Source organism: Macaca mulatta, chromosome 6 (assembly GCF_049350105.2).
Source record: "Macaca mulatta isolate MMU2019108-1 chromosome 6, T2T-MMU8v2.0, whole genome shotgun sequence".
NCBI classification, from domain to species: domain Eukaryota; kingdom Metazoa; phylum Chordata; class Mammalia; order Primates; family Cercopithecidae; genus Macaca; species Macaca mulatta.
This window is the reverse complement of record NC_133411.1, coordinates 118,626,809-118,648,231: the sequence shown is the minus strand read 5'-3', so window position 1 is coordinate 118,648,231 and position 21,423 is coordinate 118,626,809. Positions and strand designations below refer to the sequence as shown.

At 35.3% G+C, this 21,423-nt stretch overlaps 1 protein-coding gene across 2 annotated transcripts in view; it reads right to left on the bottom strand.

The window, feature by feature from the left end:
* Positions 1-21,423, bottom strand: part of MAN2A1 (mannosidase alpha class 2A member 1) — a 175,870-nt gene that overhangs the window by 47,108 nt on the left and 107,339 nt on the right. For both annotated transcript variants that reach the window (XM_015140548.3, XM_078004468.1), the window contains exons 13-15: positions 5,237-5,402; positions 2,781-2,999; positions 2,334-2,456 (exon numbers count right to left, since the gene is read on the bottom strand). In XM_015140548.3, coding sequence (XP_014996034.2) covers positions 2,334-2,456; positions 2,781-2,999; positions 5,237-5,402 — 508 coding nt within the window. The remainder of the gene's footprint in view (positions 1-2,333; positions 2,457-2,780; positions 3,000-5,236; positions 5,403-21,423) is intronic.

Genomic DNA, 21,423 nt, shown 5'->3' with positions numbered 1-21,423 from the left:
ATCTATGTATGAAATTCTATAGCACAACTACTTTTTAAAGTATAAATACAGTCAATCAAAATAAAATGTCCAATGACAAAAGCTGGTAAATGAGAAAATATTGAAACAGCTCATAATTGGGATTCACTGCCCATCTTGGAATGCCTCATATGAGTTGTAGTTTGTCTTTAATTCTTCACTGACTTAAAAAAAAGAAAAACCCCAAACAGCCAAAAAAAAAAAAAAAAACCCAGAATCCTTACTGTAGCCTACACAATCACTTAAAATCCAATACTAGATTTTAGTTAGCAGGTTTCATAACTTGTGGAACAAAAGTAACTATTTCAGGAGATAGGTCCCTAGCTAACAATAACTAGGAGAATATTTCACTGATCTTGAGGTGGAGAAAACCAATAAAGGTATAAAAGCAAAGGAAGAAACTCTAAAGAAAAAAAAAGAAATGACTACACAAAAATTTAAAACCACTATAAATGAGAAATACAATAAAATAATTATACTAAATGACACAATAAGAAAAATTTTACAACATATAGGGAAAAGGATTAATTTTACCACATATAAAGAGTGCTCAGATATCATCAGGACATGCCAACAGAAAAACAGTCAAAGAATAGAAAAAGGAAAACCACAAAAGAAACATGAAAGATAAATGAAGGCACAAAAAAGTTCAACCTTACTAGTAATCACAAAAATCTTAACAGAAAAATATTTTTCTACTAACTTATTATTATAGGCAAAGCTTTTAATATGGCCAATTCTCACTGGTTGGAGTGGGATTTTAGAGTTACTCTCAAAAAATGCTGGTGGGATTGAACATTTACCTAGTCTTTCTAGAGGGAAGATAAGCTGTACATAGCAAAAGTCCTTAAAAGACTTCAGAAACTGATACAAAATGACTCTCCTAGAAAGTTATTCTCAGAAATTCATCAGAATTGCATAAAAAGAATGGTACATACAAAGAAAGCTAGGCCGGGCGCGGTGGCTCAAGCCTGTAATCCCAGCACTTTGGGAGGCCGAGACGGGCGGATCACGAGGGCAGGAGATCGAGACCATCCTGGCTAACACGGTGAAACCCCGTCTCTACTAAAAAATACAAAAAACTAGCCGGGCGAGGTGGCGGGCGCCTGTAGTCCCAGCTACTCGGGAGGCTGAGGCAGGAGAATGGCTGAGGCAGGAGAATGGCGTAAACCTGGGAGGTGGAGCTTGCAGTGAGCTGAGATCGCGCCACTGCACTCCAGCCTGGGCGACAGAGCGAGACTCCGTCTCAAAAAGAAAAGAAAAAAAAAAGAAAGCTTATTACAATGTTACAGTAGTGAAGAATCGGGAGAAAAAGAATGTATGTAACATCTTAAACACAAGAGTATATATTAAAATTCAATTTTTAAAAACATACCATGAGATTGTGAGCATTGTAAGAAACGAAAAACAAAATATGTACGTGCAAGAAGTCAAGACTTGAGAATGGGAAGAAAAGGATATGCATAAAATAAAAGACAGTAAGAAATACATCCAAATGTTGGCAAGAGTTTTCACGGGATTGTGCACTAGTTGGTAAATTTTAGTGTTTTCTTCAGCTTCTGGCATTTTCAAAATGTGCCAGAGTTTGCATATTACTACCCTTATAGTCAAGAATGAGAAGAATTTGTTTTTTAAAGGGCTGAAAGTTAAGGAGAAAAATGGTCCAGTGGACAATCTATTTTTCCCATTGGCTAGAGGTTTTGTGTCTGTATAGAATGCATACATATAAACACCACAAAAGCTCCCTAACTCTACATAAAATCTAGTTTCTTCCCATGTTCATTGTTTATCCTAATTGAACATTGTTCATTGTAGCATCTTAACAAATTCCAACTCTAAACAGCTATTTATCTAACAGGGTCTCGCTCCATCAACCCAGGCTGGAGTGCAGTGGCGTGATCTTGGCTCACTGCAACCTCCGCCTCCCAGGCTCAAGCCATCCTCCCACCTTACCCTTCCTGAGTAGCTGGGATTGCAGATGCAGGCCACCACGCCTAATTTCTGTATTTTTTGTAGAAAAAGGATTTCGCCATGTTGCCCAGGCTGGTCTTGAACTCCTGAGCTCAAGCAATGTACCCTCCTTGGCCTCCCAAAATGCTGGGATTACAGGTGTGAGCCACTGTGCCCAACCATTTATCTAACTTTGGACCACAAATTGCTAAGTATCAATAAGGTGATAGATAATACTGAAACCAAAAGTTCATCTATCCCTAATAAATCAACAGATGATAAAATAATGACACTCACTTATCTTTTTCCTCAATACTCTTTCAATAAGTGTTTATTCCATTTGTCATCTCATCAGTACCACTTACCTTGGCATTACCATCAGGTAAGAAGAGGTAGGCACCACTTTTGTCTCTTTTAATCGTGGTTCCATACCATGAAAATTGCACACTTACTTCATGGTGTTTACCATCTTCTTTAGTCATCATTTGCTAAAGATTAAAAAAATAATAATAAGCCACTCACCACTAAGATGTTAAGCATGTTGCATCTGGTTCTATGTATATGGCAATTTAAAAAAACAATTTCTGTACTTATCTTGTGGACCAGTGACACACAGTCCATGGAGGAGCGCCACCCACACACCATACATGTGAGCAGCAAGTGGTCAATGAAGGTGCAAAAAGCTTCTTATGCATTCTTTTACTCAAGAGTATTTGATACAGCTCCACTTAAGACTTTTTTCCCCTTTTGCCTAATTAATCTACACACATTGTAGCAAAAATGATAAGCATTCTATGAATTTTAGAACATACCTTCATAAGTCCAGTTTGATCAAACCGAAGTAAAACAAAGGAGTTCTCTAGTGTTATACCTTCTTCAGTATTTATCATATTCTTTATGGTGAAAATTCCTCTATCTTCTACTTTATTGTTATACAAGACATAATCAGCTAAATGTGAATTTGAACTTGCTGATTCCAAAATCTTATACACTTTCAGTCCCAATGGTGGTATATGTGCTCGAAAAGAGATCTTTAAAAGATAGGGAAGGGAATTTATTCAAGATAAATGTTATCTACTAAGAGGCAAACCATTTAAACCAACAAACTATCATATCTTTTAAAAACAGAATCCAGTTGGCCCTCCATATTCACAGGTTCCATGTCCACAGTTTCAACCAACTACAGATAAAAAATATTTGAAAAAATAAAAAATAAAAAATACAAATAAAAACTATAGTATAATAACTATTTACATAGCATTTACATTGTATCAGATGTTACAAGTAATTTAGAGATAATTTAAAATATACAAGAAGATGTGTGTAGGTTATATGCAAATGCACATGCTTCTCAACTTACGACTGGGTTATGTCCAATCAAAATTTGAAAATATCGTTAAGTCAAAAAGGTGTTTAATACACCTAACCTATCCAAAATTACAGCTTAGCCTAGTCTACCTTACATGTACTCAGAACACTTACATTAGCCCACAGCTGGGCAGAATTACTTAACACAAATCATATTTTATACTAAATAGAAATAGCTTATGTAATTTATTATATACTGTACTGAAAGCGAAAAATAGAATCGTTGTATGGGTACTTGAAGTATGGTTGCTACTGAATGCACATTACTTTCACACTATTATAAAATTGAAAAATCTAGGTTGAGCCATTGTAAGTCAGGGATCATCTGTACTATGCCATTTTATATAAAGAACTTGAGCATCCACAGATTTTGTTATTCCCAGGCGGTCCTGGGACCAGTCCTCTACAGATACCAAGGGATGGCTGTATAACAATATTCTATAAATGTTTGATATCTTGTGGGTAAACCATACACATCTCAGTTTATCCAGAGAACCTAATAACCTAAAGTTGGTAGGCCTATCAAAAGCATTAGTGTTTTTATCCAATATGTGAACCTGCATTATCATTCTCAATTGTTTGGCTGTACTCTACAAAGCCTAGAGAAGGAAATTCTCCATGAATGTAAGGGCTTCACAACAATGGCATTTCTTAATTATTAATTTTTTTGCAATATTATGATATTTTGGTATATAAAAATGATAAACATAATATAAATATTAAACAAGTTAGTTCAGTCAGCACTAGCAATCAAATGCTTGAAGTTCAGCAGACACTGAACAGAGCATGGGGGATGTACACAGTAAAAGACATGACCCCTCCTTTCCAGGAGCTATGGTTCCATTTTCTAGATGGAAAGCTTCCTGTAAAATCTGACCAAAATTTATATTCTAGTTTACCTTTCTATCTAAAAGATTATGCATATTTAAGAGTAGCTAGAGGGTGGATTACAGGGTCAGGAGTTTGAGATCAGCCCGACCAACATGGTGAAACCCCATCTCTACTAAAAATACAAAATTAGCCAGGCGTGGTGGCACATGCTTGTAATCCCAGTTACAGGAAACTGAGGCAGGAGAATCACTTGAACCCGGGAGATGGAGGTTGCAGGGTGCCGAGATCACACCATTGCACTCCAGCCTGGGCAACAGGAGTGAAACTCTGTCTCGAAATAATAATAATAATAATAATAATAATAATAATAATAATAAAAGTAGCTAGCAATAGCTTTTGTCAAGCAGAAACAGTTCTTAGAGTTCCTAGTTTATGGCTGTATCTCCAGAAGTGCAGTTTAAATTGCATTCCAGATTTTAAAAGTTTAACCTTTCTAGTGGTACAGTGATCAGTTTAACATTGCTTATTTTAAGAAACTTTGGCACAAAAAACACCTATTGAGCACAGATTTTCCACAATTATGTCTCTAAAAAGCAGCATCTTAATTATTTTAGGGCATTTATCTTCCATGGTGTGTTATGTCACCTTTGCAATGAAAACCTAAAACTATCCAAAGTTATTAAGGGTGGTATTTATCTCACTTTCGATATGCATAATTGTCATTAAATTCAGTTAGACCAAAACATTCAAAATTTTATGACTAATAATTACTGCATCACCTTAGAATAAACAGTATACATCCTTACAAAGATATACAATATACATATGAACAATATATAATAAGACACAATATATACACTAACAAAAGAAATTAACATTTTAGGGAACACAGGATCGTTTTTCCTTTAGTGTCATTTAACCCACCAGTTAAACTCTCCGGTATTTACAACTTTCATCACCTCACATACACCAACATGATGGCTAAATGGGGGCTACTGTACATACATAAATTATATACTGGCTAGGTTTGTTTTACAATGCCTCCTTAAGTTCTATGGCCACAACATACCTCATAGGCTGTTTCTGAAATAGTATTTGCTGTATCCCAAACTGCACTGACTTGAACTTCCACAGGTTTTCCTGAAGCAGAGAACACTTGCACCGTGGGGGAACTCACATAGACTGAGACCACCGAGATTCGGTCTTGTTCTAAAGGATTATAGACCACAAGGTACCTGCAAAAACAGCTGCTTCATTATTTGGATCTCAAAATATTTGTACTTCTTTCATATACGTATACATACATATTTTTGAGATAGCGTCTCACTCTGTCACCCAGGTTCGGGTGCAGTGGTGAGATTATAGCTCACTGCAGTCTCAACCTCCTGGGCTCAGGCAATCCTCCCACCTCAGTCTCCTGAGAAGCTGGGAGTAGCAGGTGTAGTGCATGCCACTATACCCGGCTAATGTTTTTCATACTCTTCATAATACTTTAGTTCATGGACAGTCATAGAGCCAACTCATGGAGAAGAATTAACAGGAACATTCTGTGAGAACTTTCAGAGAACAGGCAATTTCATCACAACAAATATCACACAGTACAAAGGGTAATTAAATAATGATTCAGAAGCCCTTTCTAAAGAATTAATGCTTTACTAATGCAAGATATTCATAGATTTGTAATAAAGCTTTTCTGTATCCCAGAAAAAGACTTTATAAATACGGTTTTATTCATCTATCTAAAAGAATCAGCTCCATACAACTAATACCCTGATCCTTACCTAATCTCACTGAATAAAAAAATTCACAATTTGTTTGCAATTTAGTCACAATTAGTTCCAGGTAAAAATCTAATATTCATTTTAGACCACTAAGAATGTATGGCTATATGTGGAGAATCACATAATTCACACACGTATTTTATATACAATAGGACTTTATTATTAAAGAAAGTTAATTCTAAAAAAAGGTAACTTGAAGCGAATCCACTTGTAATAGGGCCCCCAATTTTTATAGTAAGTAATGGTGAAAAAGAAATTGATTGGGATTAGGTAGAAAAAGGAAAATGCAAACTATTAAAATAAGTTTAGGCAATATTTGCAACTACGTGTAACTTTTGGTATGAACAAAAACAAAAATGAACTGAAATTTGGGACACAATTTTTCCAATATTTTATACCAGCATATTATGACATCCTTCACATAACATTTAATTTTTACATGATGGTTTTATTAATAAACTGTATTTGAAAAAAAATATTTCAGGACTTTATTTTTTCCTAAAATCCTCTCCCAGTTCTGATATTCAAATAATTCTCCGTTGAGGTACCCAACAGCCTTGATTTTCTTACTAGCATAACTCTACCAGATTCTCATTCTTTCATGGCTTCGCCTGTGAGTAGAGACATTCTAGACCACCAACATCGCAGACTTCATGAAATCTGCATCCTCTGCAAAGTTTATAATTTTATAATTTATAATCAATTTGCATCATATTGTCTTCAAATAAATCAAAGAATATTTCAAAGAGTGGACTCTTTGAAATAATGGTGGACAAATGGTGGACTAATAATATAACTCACTGATTCACTAGTGCATATTTTCATGATCCGAAATATTTGTGTTTTCCTATACAATTTTGTAACTGCAGGAATACACTGAATAGTTGGATAACAACCACCTCTCCCCCAATACGTTGTAGCTATAGATGGTAGCACCAAGCTTACCAGTATTCTTCCATCCTGCATATGTGTTCTATATATTTTTGCTTTAACTGCATTACAAAGTGTTCATTAAGAAATAAAATGAATACTTACAGGGGCCAAAACTAAAAGGAAAAAAGACAACAGGAAAAATGAAGGAAAAGAAAGAGGATATAACACAAAATCCGTGACACCAGACTTATAAATTGTTCATCAGAAGCAATTATGTTAAAGCAACATTCTGAGATACCAAAGGTGATGATGACATTAAGAATGTCTCTAATTCCTATTAGGCTTATAGTATGTGTCAGGATAACAAGACCTAATTTGTTATTACTTTTGTTCACTGAGATTCCATATGTATACAAGAGATGAACAGATGAAACCACACAGTCACAAACATATTTACAAAGAGTACTGAACCCTCCTAGTACTCAGATAAAATCCCATTTTACGCACAGAAGCAATTCTCAAGGAGAGGGAGGGTGATGCCCTATTGAGGGGTATGCTCAACAGACTTACCTCAGAGATTTGTCAACCTATTTGCAGCCACCCACAGCCCTCCTACCAGAGATTACATTTCCCCTGACTGTTCCCCATTCACAAACACACCTGGCAAACTGCAACTGCCAGGATTCATTATTACTAACGGGACTGTCCTATATTTCTAAGGTGCACTGGGGAAGAAAAATAGTGGTGGATCACTCATTCTCTGCACCAAAGATGTTCAAACCAGACCTCCAGAAATGAGTGATTTACTACTGAAACCCATGTTCCCAGAGGCTTATGGAGCTAGTATTTAAAGAACTTGAGAAAATGGTGGCCTGAAACCTTTGGCCAATCTCCTAATTCTGTAGCAGCCCTGATGTATACCTAAGCACACTAAGCCTAGAATCCCTACTGGCATGTTCTCTGGGTGCTCCACTACAGCCAAAGGTCATGAAGGCTGTGATACTATAATGTGTGCCCAAACAATAAATTAGATAATAAGCATCCAGAACACTAATTCCTTCTATGAAAAAAAAGTACTCATACTTAATGCAAACAATAATTTTAACCATATATTTGGTTTTGTACCCTATTAAATCACTTTTTATAATAAGCTGTGAACTAGGTTCTATTTTGTTTCATTTTAGTAGCTAATTAGTATATGACCATAATGATGTTTCTACTGTACTGAATGATTATGTAATTATCATACCAGGAATCTATTCAAAAACTAAATGTGTAGAGTATATAATGAGTATAATGCTGCACTAAGAAAATTATTTTCAACATAGAGATTCACAGCATGTTTTTTATGTGCATCACAGTACAAATTTATCTGACACACAAACTCCTATCTATGTACATTTTAAGTAGAGTACAGAGAAAGGATGATCATATATAGATATTTCCTTTAGAAATAAGTACACCATCATAAATTAACTTAATTTTCATTGTCATCACATTTGGTAGTCCAACATTTGTTATATGGCCAACATCCCCAAACATGAGTGCTTTCAGGCCCTCCAGTTGTGAATGAAACCAACAGGTTTCAGTATCATATCATAATATCATACTCACTTACTGAAAATTAACAATATTTGATCCATATTAACGAAAGAATTATGTTTATATCTTCAGAATGGGGAGGGTTAATTTCAATTTTAGCTGGAAGCTCAGTGCTTTTTTTCTCTTCTCAATTTCCACCACATCAGCATTAGCTTCTTACATATCATCTGTCACCAAGTCACGTCCAGCCTCCTAGTTCTCATTGTGACATTGGCCCTCATAATTCAGGGTTATGAGCAATTATCTCAGTTTTCCATATACAAGGAATAACTCTCACCTCATGAAGAAAAAGCACTCATATGTTACCTGCCAATCAAATTAGAGGGCAGAAGATAATCTACTTTCACTGGAGAAAAAGGAATGGAGAAAAATGAAAGAACACCTGTATGCTCATATCAAACTGGGAATCACTTTATGGAAGAATCCCAGTGTAAATGTGGCTGTCCTTGAAGATTCTACTGAGGATGAGTATACTAAAAATTCCTTCACTCCTTTCATAGAAGCAATTCATAGCATGTTTAAAAAGACAACTATGGAATACTGAGTTTTCTCTTTGAAGTAAATCTAATCAGTGCTCACTAAAATGTGAACAACACACTAGGACCACACAGGCTTCCTTCTAGGACTGGCTGCACTACAAAGTGGAAGGAACATGCCCCTTGGTCAGATGGACCTTGGAATTATCATTCAGAGAGCATCCTGCATGCCTGCGCTGGTCCTCAAGCCTGCATGGGCAACCCGTGAGGTGCAATCTTTCATCCTTCTCACTGGACATATAAGGAAACTGAGGTTCAACAAGAGCAGGAATGTTGCCAAGATTGGCCCAGCTAAAAAGTGCCACAATAGGGCTTAGAATGCAATTTTACCCCCATACCCATCTTCTTAACTACTTCACTCACAGGCCAGACATATAAGGATCTTTGTGACAGTTGTGACAGCTGAAGTTTCCTGTGCAAACTCCCTTAGTTCCAAATTCACATGTGAAGAACTTTCTCCTCAGCAATGCCAGTATCCCTAGAGAGTCTCACTCCTCAGGAAGCTCAGATAAGCAATAAGCTATTTACATTTCATGTATATTGTATTTGTGAAAGAAAATTTATATACTGGAACACCAGAATAGAAAAAAACTTGCAATATATACTAAGGAGTTCATTTTATGACCTCACTGCATGAAGTAAGCAAAAACAATATTTGAGGAAGCATTTTAAAAGCCACATACATATTTTTATGATTGTGTAGGAAGATTAAAAAAATATGTATTGTTTCAAGTTCTTTGTAAGTGCACTTTAAAACCAGTTAAGCAAACACCAAAAGGCATAAGAATATTAACTGTTATTTCATGTGCTTACCATAGGTACCTAGCACAGAATAATAATGTTCAATAGTTAATGAATGATCAGTGCAGAAAAATGCCACTAGGATAATTTATTACTTGTAAATAGTATCTACTAATGTGGGGCTTTATAGTTTTATCAGAGCAGTTCCATTTTGATTATTTTAATTCCTTAAAAAGTGCTTTTCAATTCTTCAAAAATGTAAATTATAAAATTAATCCCTTTGTAAAGATGGGGAAAATGGCACATTCAAGATTACAGAGAAAGTTAAGAACAAAGCAAAAACTAGAGCTCATTTTGTCTGACTCTTAATCAATGACAACATATTAAAAAATAATTTCAAACAAGAATGCATTCATCTTCTCTAAGTAGCCTCATTACTGGAATATAACCTAAAGAAAAATATTAAGCTTTATACAGTATTCTGAATATGGAAACATATGAATTTACATGTTAACAAAAGTTGCAAAATCTAGACCTGAAGTTCTTTTGATATATTCCATTTTGTTTTCTAGGTTTAAAATATAATGCTTACCATATTAGCAGGAAAAAATTCAAGACATTAAAAACTAAGAGTGTCTTTTTGAGTTATACTAGATCTTCAATCACAATTGTGTGATTCCTGGGCTTTTGAGTCAGACACTCCTGAGTCAGACACATTCAAACCCCCCACCATGTCACTTAGAGTTTCAGAGGCTTTGGATAAGTTATTTCTCTTCCCCAAGACTTAATATCCTCATCTATAAAATCGAGACACAAGATTATTGTTAATGTTGAATTATAAACTGTTTAGAAAACCACCTAGCTCAGACCAAGCACAAAAAAGAATCTCAATAACAATTCACTTCTCTCCTTCTCCTTACAAGACCCTCATGGTATCGTGACCAAGGACCCTGGTACATCATCACACTGGGTAGTACAGTGAACGATTTAACAAACCCAGTTCAATGAGCTGTCATAAATCCTTTTTTTGTGTAAGGCATGCATAAATCTAAATAAAGGAAATTAACATGTGATAATACAGATATCCTGAAACAAGAGTTCTGATAACATGGTAGTGGTGAGAATACACATTCAAAGTAACAATATGGCTTATGGCTAAGTTAAAAAGCAAGCAAAGAAAGGAGAGAAAGATGCTGTATGGTATGTGTAGTTACAAACTTATGAATGTGAACACATAATCCCAGTCAACAAAGTACCTACAGTCTAGGAGGGGGAGGCACAGAAACACACTGGTAAGTTCAATATAACAGGGTAGGCAATAAGACAAAGGTATGTATAGCATGTCATGGGATGCATACACCAACATGCAGACACACACAGACACAGACACACACACACACACACACACACACACACACACACGGCAGTTAGGAAGATTAAGAATTACCAGGAGACCAATCAAAATAGAAAATTAATTTTATACAAAATGAGCAGAATATATAATATATGCAGAAAATGAAAAAGAGTCATTTAGTAGAACATAAAAATGAATGAAGAGATATCTCTTTCTAAACAAGAAAACTAAAATAATGCAAAAGCACGACTCTCCCAAAATTAATTCATAAGTCTTATGCAGTGCCAACCAAAATCCCACGGAATTTCACTTCTTCAAAGAAAGGTGAGGGAAGGAAAATGATCATGAGCTGGGCAAAACAGTTCTATAATATATATACATCCTTAATAATAGATGAGCAAGACAAATGGTTACATAGATACATTAAAACAATATGCCAACACTGGTTCCAGATAAACGTAAATTTTCAAACATAAAAAAGATACAAAATTAGTAGAAAAAATAAATATATAATCTGTGGTACAAAAGGTCTTTCTAGCCATAACTGAAAAATACAATGAAGTAAAAGGCTGACAGATTTGGTAACAAAAACCTAAAAATTTTTCTATCGTAAAAATAAGATTAAAGAACAAAAACTAAAAAAATAAATAAATAAATTAGTAAAACTTGTAAAGTGCTCTTACAAATCAACAGAAATATAAACACTCAAATGAAAAAAAAGGTGAGAATTTTACTTTTGTCAAATTGAAGTTGAGAAATAAATGATGTTTCCACTTCCAGGGGAAATGGAGTAGCTGTCAACAAACGAGAGCTCTCACTTCTACTAGCCAACGAGAAAAGCCAGATAAAAACAGTAATAATCATTTGCCTAAGGGCAACAGAAAACTGCTGAGGAGAGGAAAAAACTTCAGAAAAGTGACCAGCCTTCGGCAGTCATTTTCACTCTGGGGCATGCCAGTTCTCAGCAAGGGAGAGGCTGTGAGTTCCATGCAAAACCTAGTGAAAAGTCTGGAAGAAATCACTGGGGAACAGAGGTCAAAAGAGCATTTTGTGGAGATTTTGGGAGGCTTCAGGTACACAGTTGATTTTTTCATTACGACAAGTGCCAAATACTGAGGCTGTGCAGAAAGGGAAGCTTCAAACCTAAACAGAAAGCTTCTGAAAAGTAGAGCAGAGACATCTCATGACATTCCAGAACCCACCAGGGGATAGGGCCTACAGAATATAAGCAGGCTGTTAGTTGAAAACTTACTTAAAAAGCCAGGTGAACAACAGGTTGAATAAATCAGTCTCAATTTAACACAGTCCTTGATTGGAACAATATCTATCTAGAAGAAGAAATTTTCTAGAAGTCTCTCTAAATTTTATGCACAATTGTCTAGTACTCAATATGAAATTAAGAGGCATCACCAAAGACAGAGCCACATGACTAAACACCAAGAAAAAAAAGAAACTAGAACCATACATGACCCAGATATTGAAGTTAGCAGACATGACTTTAAAATCATAATTAGTATGTCCAAGGAAAGAGAAAAACATGAATAGAAGACAAGATAGAGAATTTTACCATAGAAATGAACATATTACAAAATAATCAAATGAAATTCTAAAGGATAAATATTTAAAGTTAAAAATTCCACAGATGTCTTTAACAACAGCAGAATAAATATATTTAACTCAGCAAAAGAGAAGTCAATAAAAAATATACAAACTGAAGTGGTGAAAAAAATGCAGAAAAGAATGTTAGGGACACAGGCAACTCAGTGAAAAGATCTAATATGTGAAATAGGATATGTGTAGATGGAAATAAAAGAGAAAATAGCACAACAGAATTATCTCAATAGCTGAGAATTTTCCAAAACTAAAGAAAGGGACTAACCCACACATACAAAAAATACTCTGTGATTCCCAAATGAAGCAAATACACCTGGTGTGTCATGTTAAATCCACCATGAAAAGGCAAAATCTGAGACGCAGTCAGTAAAAATAAGATTACACTGTTCAAAGAAACAACAATAAGATCATCAGCTGACATGCCAAAAGAATTAAGGAAGCCAGGATAAAATGGAATTACATATTTGAAGTGGTGAGGAAACAAAAAAATACTGCCAGCCTAAAAATCTATATCCAGCAAAAATTTCCTTAGAAAGTGATAAAGATGCCTTCAGAGAAATAAAAACCGTGTATGGGTTACCAGCAAACTTGTACTGGAAGAAGTATTAAGTCTTCAGGCAGAAAGAAAATAATCACAGAGTGAAACATGAGATTGCAGGGAAAAATGAAGAGCACAAAGAGAGGTAAATATATAAGAAAATATAAATGATAACATAAAACAACACAAAAGTAATAATTTGAATTAGATTATAAGTCACCTATGCTTCTCTATGTAAATACTGAAAGAATATTAAAATCATCTTATAAAAGAAGGCAAGAAAGAAGAAAAAATTACTTGACTTACCAAAATATTAGCAATACCTATTGTTAGGTGGTAGCATTATAATTATTTTTCATACTTTATACATTTCTTCTATCTAGCATTTATAATTTTATAATCAGAAAACACTATAACTTAAAAATAGTCTGTCTTTTAATCCAATGATTCCTACTCTTAGAAATTTAGTGTAAGGAGGCCAGGCGTGATGGCTCATGTCTGTAATTGCAGCACATTGGGAGGCCAAGGCAGGCAGATCACCTGAGGTACAGAGTTTGAGACCAGCCTGGCAAACATGGCGAAATCCTGTCTCTACTAAAAATAAAAAAATTAGCTGGCATGGTGGCGCGTGCCTGTAGTCCCAGGTACTCAGGAGGCTGAGGCACAAGAATCACTTGAACCCGGGAGGTGGAGGTTACAGTGAGCTGAGATTGCATCACTGCACTCCAGCCTAGGTGACAGGGTGAGACTCTGTCTCAAAAAAAAATAAATAAATTAGTGTAAGGAGAAAAACAGAAATACAGTAAACAAAAAATATTTTAACTATTTCCACAACAATGTAAATATCTAAACAATACTATCCAAAACATATTAGCTAATCAATATAATATTAAATTGAGGGAACACATTAACGATTAAAAGTATACTTATGAATTAGAATATTAATACTCATTAGATATAAAGATTTTTTAAATAAAATCTTGCATTATTAAATACAAAAGAATATTCTGAATTACATACAAATAATAATCAGTGAAATATAAAAATATATAAAATTCTAAAAAGAAGCTGTTATTAATAGTTACCTCCTCTAGGTTCTAGGGTTATCAGTGAATATGCTAGAAATCCTTTTAGTAGCTTTGGGTATAAACACTATTCTACAAGAAGTTACATGTTTATTAGAAAAATTCAGAACAATAACATCAAAAACAAAGAAATTTTTTAAAGGGCAAAGGAAGCAGGCAAATCCTTTCTAGTTATAAAGCCACAGATATACAGGAAATAATGTTATTTTCAAGATATATAGGCCACTACCACTAGAAGCTACACAGTAAAGTGAACCTCTAAAATGCAATTATATGAAGTTAGAAAAGGAGATAAAACTCAAGTCATAGTGGTGAGTGGGTTGTCTTTTAGTCATTACAAGGAGCTTGGAGCTTTTTGTGAAGTTGATGGAAAAGGTTTAACATGGTTAAATTTTCCTTTTTAACACCTACTTCTAGTTGCCAGGTGGAGAAAGAATTTAAGAGGTGAAGGCTCAAAGCAGGAAGACGAAGTAGATAGCTTAAAGTTGATAGCCTAGGCAGGAAAGGTGAAAACAGACAGATCAATTTTTCCACTGGAAATTTAAAAATCAGATTTCCAGGTAAGATAGGGAGCATAATGACCCCAAGATGTCCATGTCCTAATTCCAAAACCTATGAATGCTACCTTATACGGCAGAAAACACTTTGCAGATGTGATTAAATTACAGCTCATGGTATGGGAAGCTCATTCTAGGCTTTCTAGGTGGGCCCAATGTATTTATAAGGGTCCTTATTAGAGGGATGATCCAACAGAGAAGAAGACTATGTGACAACAAAAGCAAGTGGATGGGATGTACAAGGAAGGGGCCACAGGCCAAGGAATGCAGGTCATCTCTAGAAAAGGCAAAGGCTAAGAAATGATTCTCCCCTCAGAGACGCCAGAAGGAAACAGCCCTACCAATATTTTGTTAATCCAGTGAAAATGATCTTTAACTTCTGACCCCAAAAACTATAAGATAATACATTTGTGTGTTTTTTACTAGCATTAAGTTTGTTGGTAATTTATTATAGCAGCAACAGGAAACTAATACACCAGGTTACACTATTCGTGTTGAAAATGAGGACTAACTTCCAGTTTCATACCACCAAGGATATATAAAAGAAAATCCTGAGTCCTGGAAAACAGAAGGGAGGTGAGCAAAGAGTAACAAGCAAGAAGAGCTTGGGGTCCTTGGAACTGGGACCAAGCAAAGATTAAATGAAGTGGGTCTAGCCCTTTGCCCTCTCTCCTGTATTCCAAGGGAAAATTTTTAAATGACGGTTTCTGGAAGCTACTAGCTGGTTAAGTAACAAATATGGCCTGCTCTAACAAGAAAAAAAAAATTCAACACTAAGGTACAGAACACTCTCTCAGCAATAAAAATTAGAATTTTACTTGGATACAGTAGTACATAAATGCTACCCAACCTTCCTAACACACGAAAGTTTATTTCACACCTTTCTCTGTATTTAGGAGAAATCATTCTTAAAATCATGGACAAAAATATTATGAACCTATCATCCTATGGAGAGCCATTTGTCCAAGGAAAAGATTCAAAAGGGAAGTAAACAAGCATGTTGCATGATCAAATGCAAATATAAAGTTGTCTTTCACAAAACAGTATGACCGCAGTACCTAAAATTGCTGTTGGCAACTAAGCGATTTCTGCAAATACCTTATTCTCCTCAAATGCAAGAATTCCACAAAATATTACTAATAAATTCTTAGTTTCTAAACTAAGAATGGCAAGGAAAATATGATATTATTAAGTAAATATTCTAGAAAGCTATATGTTAGAAAATACTACTTGGCGGCCAGGAGCGGTAGCTCACGCCTGCAATCCCAGGACTTTGGGAGGCTGAGGCGGGTGGATCACGAGGTCAGGAGATTGAGACCATCCTGGCTAACACGGTGAAACCCCGTCTCTAGTAAAAATACAAAAAATTAGCCGGGTGTGGTGGCGGGTGCCTGTAGTCCCAGCTACTCAGGAAGCTGAGGCAGGAGAATGACGTCAACCCAGGAGGTGGAGTTTGCAGTGAGCCGACATCACGCCACTGCACTCCAGCCAGGGCGACAGAGCAAGACTCCGTCTCAAAAAAAAAAAAAAAAAGAAAATATTACTTGGGCAGATGGGCAGAGAGTTATATTTGTCTATAATACTAATAGACAAAGCAGTAAGTCAAATATAAAATTGTATTAAATGAATATTTTTGCTATCTTTAAGTAAATGACTTAGGTACTGGCAGAGTTTTTCTGATGTTATGGTAATTATAGCAACTATGATGATAATAATACCAACAGCTAGCACTTAATTAGCCTTAAAACAGTGCTGAGCAAACAGTTACAAGTCTATTTTACAGAAGCATAGAATGGTTCTGTATCCCACTCATGGTTATGTAGCCATTGAAATGGTATAGCCAGGATTCAAACTGAATCAGTCAGGCAGTCAGAGGCAGGGAAGGTGACCTGCTGTCTCCCTCCAGTGGGTAAGGCAGTCAGGGTGCATGTGCCAGAAGCACTGATGCAGCAACTGGAGCACTCAGAATCCCACTACCCTCCCGCTGTCTCTCTGAACACAGTCTTATCAGACTGCTCTATATTCACCCCAGCAGAGAACCTTCACTCCAAAGCCTCCCCACCTGCAGTGGCAAGACAGGGGTAAAGGATGTTTCCTGGAGGTGAGGATTAGGCTACTTCCCCTGGTTGCTATGATGAAAACACAAGTGGTTCTTTCACTACTCAGTTCTGAATTTCTGTAAGAGGTGGTAAAAAGAAAATTTGCTACATAATAGTCTTCATTTTGGAATACTGGAGATATTTTGGAAGACAGATTCTTTATCTTATGTACCAGTTACTGGAAACACTTGGTTATTGTTCAGAGTAGTTTCTTCCTCAAAACTTCCTTTCCTGGTGTTTATCCAAATGAATGCTTTATAAATGATTAATACTTAGACCAAAAAACCCAATGTTAACTGGATGTGACCTCGGGGATTACCTATTTAACACTCCCGCCAAATATAGAAAGCAAATGAAACTGAAGTTCCAAAAATATGAGCTGGTTAGTGACAAAGATGGAGCTAGAATCAGTCCCCTAACTCTCAACGCAAGGCTCCCTTCACAACACTGTGCTCCAGAAATTCCAGGCATCTGACAGGGAGATCTGCCTAGAGCTCAATGACATAGAAATAACAGAGTTGGTATCAATATCCACAGAATTTGTAGTTGCAAATGCAACTCAAAACTACAAATGATAATGTTAACCCTGAAAAGTAGAACTTCTAAGACCATAAATATAACCGAAGCAGAATAAATATGTGGATTTATAATTTTTATAAAGATCGAAAAATTTTACAACTATTTCCAGTACACAACAGAAAATAGTAAAGTCAACAAAAGAATAAATATTCCAAGTATTCTAAAACTTTTGATATTAAAGCAACAAAAAGAAACAAACACAAATTGTATCTAATTTGGCTGACCCCAAGAGTCTTGTCACCAATTAAGTTGCTTTCACTCTGAGAGAGTTTTGCCTAAAACAAAAATACCATCTGTTTTACCTAAAACATTAAGATGTTCTATTTCCTTGTCAATTCAGAAATCACATCTGTAGCCATTTTCTGAAAAAACAGCAAAAGACATTATATTTATGGGTGACTGCATAAGGAATGATGTTCAATCAAAATATAATTTTCATCTACTGGAAGAAAATTTCATTTCTCCAACGAATATAACTCTGTAACTTTGGAAGAACACATAGTACATAAACAACCTAATTTTCACAAATAAAAAAGATCTTAAAAAGTTAACACAGTAAAATAAGACTGTTTTGTTGTTTAAGACAGAAATGGCAAAGATGTTTGTATTCACTTTCTGTATCTGTGTTGACAAATGAAATCTATCCTGTGTGAGGTTTCCAGGTGAATAGAGGAGGAAACAACAAATTTTTACTAGGGCTACATCTCTTCCCATTAGTAAGCCATCATATAACTGGTAAAAAATATGAAAACAATAAAACACAAACCACTTTCTACTTTCGAAGTATTTTTAGAAACAATATTGGTCCTAGGAAAGACTCCCTACTATACAACCCAATGAACCGATTAAAGGTACAAAACACTAGAGAAAACATCACTCACGGTGAACGCAAACACAATGTCACAAGGGATAAAAGAACACATTTCAAATAAAAACACACAAGCCAACCAACTACCTGTAATATTTTGAGTATAGACTAAGTACCTACAACAAATCTGAAACCCAGATATGTTTCAGTTTGAAAAGTAACCCGATTTCACACACAATTGTCTTGCCTAAAAAAAATAAAAAATAAAAATAAAGTGCTACTCTCTGAATAAGGATGAAATAAATAAGTCCAAAGGCTCTACTTAAAATGTTTCTTTTACCACAAAGTTGTGAAGTGTTCTGAAGTCCAAGATGGGCTTGAAGCCCTCCCTGACTTTTTCAGGATCAGGATACCTTCACTAAAATCCTTTTCCTTGTTCCTCTTGTTGTGCACGCTTTATTAATCTGCATTTAGAAGGAAAAAAAATCTAGTTCAGAAGAGTGGAAGACTTTGAAATATGCCACATCACTTTAGTTTATGTTCTGAACTGCTTTGGGTTAATAATTAGCTTTATGTTACTATTTTAGAAGACATGATGGCCACCGGGAGGAAAAGAAATGGAAAGTGGACAGAGAACTAAGTTTGCAAGAAACTGAAAACAATAAGCTACTGAAGGAATCTCACGTAACCATCAATTACTCCCACTCCAATAGAAATCATTTTTAAAAAATCACTCGTACTCCAGATATTTAGTTTAACATTTTCATAGTATTTTATACAACTTCAAATGTTGGTGCTACAGCAATAGCAAAACAGAATCATTCAAAATTTATATTATCTAGTAAACACACCAAAACTAACGCCAGCTATTCTTTGATACCACCTCATCTTCTTTTCAAAGTTTTTCTTCAGTTACATAGTTATGTATTTCCAAATATCTTAACTAGAAATTATTATAATCCTTTATCCATTATATGTGGTACTTCCCATGCCAATTCTGCCTTCATATTTTAATATACCAAAATATCTCATCATAATTCTATATATATGAGCACCTGTTTTTCCTCCCCATCTTCTGCATTTTCCTGATTATGGTCCTTGATGGATGAAGATGTTATTTATAAGAAACAAGCAAAATAACTTTAATCTTACCACACAAAAAACACACAATTAAAACACACTTTGTAAACTGAATTCATTGTATAATAATCTGACAATAAACTAGAACCATGCAATTAGTTAATTAAGAAAGTCCAACTTAAAATATAAATAAAAAATCAATTAAAACATAGACTAACCAGGCAATTTAGCAGGTGGTCTCTGAACATTAAGCTACTCTACCCTTATTTTTCAAGAAATAAAAATAAAAAATAGAACTTTAAATGCAATCTATCTGTTTAATCACTTTCACAAATAAAATCTAAAAGAATTTTGTACCTAAAAACAAAATCACAGCAGACTAAAGTATAAGGGCCTGGTAAGGAAGATTCTTTTACAGTTCATGTGAAATTGAAGAAAACAATGATTTAAAATCCTATGCTGTTAAAGCACTAAGGCAAAATCCCACACTGTATATCACTTAAAAATCAATGTGTGAGGCCGGGCGCGGTGGCTCAAGCCTGTAATCCCAGCACTTTGGGAGGCCGAGGCGGGCGGATCACGAGGCCAGGAGATCGAGACCATCCTGGCTAACACGGTGAAACCCCGTCTCTACTAAAAAATACAAAAAAACTAGCCGGGCGAGGTGGCGGGCGCCTGTAGTCCCAGCTACTCGGGAGGCTGAAGCAGGAGAATGGCGTGAACCCGGGGGGTCGGAGCTCGCAGTGAGCGGAGATCGCGCCACTGCACTCCAGCCTGGGCAACAGAGCAAGACTCCGTCTCAAAAAAAAAAAAAAAATCAATGTGTGAGACTGGTAATAGCCTAATGACAAACATTTTTCTTCAAACTTCTAAATGACAGTAAAAATATGTATTTAATTATATTGTATTAGGTAGCCTATCATAAACTTTAAACTGCCTGATGCAAGAATTGTAAAAAGCATTATTTTAGGAGATGCAAGAATAGAATGACAAATTTTTTGAAAAAATTAATTCTGACGACGAGGGAAGCTTGAAGTATAATTAGGAAGCTACAACGCTCAGTAAAGTCAAGGAATGAATTCTTGCAAAGAAAAAAAAAGTCAACACCTAAACACCTACATGTTTAGAGAATGTGGTACAAAAGAGTGAAGAGCACTGCTCAGCTAGCAAAGATTTCTTGAGAGACAGACATTTTTTAACAGATTTTTGAAATGATGGGAATCAGAACAAAGAAAAGCTGAGGCACCCAAGCATGGATGATAGTAACAATCAATGCCATTTAGAAGAGTCAAAATGGTTTCTGCTATAATGCATCTTTTTAGGAAGCTTACTAATTATTTTAAGCAATTTCATAATTCTCCCAATCTAATACTCTACATATCTACAATCTCTAAACTGTGAAATCCAAAAAGCTCTGAAAAAATCAAAAGCTTTTTTATAACTCATTTGGTGGTAAATCTAAACAGAACTGACATGAAGCTTTATGGAATCTTTATCCCATTTGATCAGAACATTCAGAAATTTCAAAGGAGACTCTGCAATAATATGCCACACAGGCACAGTACTTTCCTAAAATTAAAAAGAATTCTGAACCCTCACATACATCTACCCTTGAAGATTTCAGGTAAGGCACTGAGGGTTTGTCTTATGGGTAGTCTACACAGCACAGTATAAGTTACAGGTCACTTAGAAAAGAGACCTTGCCTGTGTAGGTTCTGAGCAAGAAAGAATCAAGAAGAAATGAAAGAGGCAACAAAATATGAACACATACCAGTACAGTGCTGCCCAAGACAGAAATACAAAGTAAATCTGTCATTGAATGAATGAATGTATGAATCAAAGAATAAGGAACTATATTTTAACATAGGCCCACACAGTCCTACAAAGAAATAGGAAATGTTTAAGAATAAATATTCTATTTTCTTAATATTTAAATACCCCAAATCCCAACTGGATATATATGCTCTTATTTTATGAGCTTTTATCTCTTTAAATTTTTAATTTTGCAG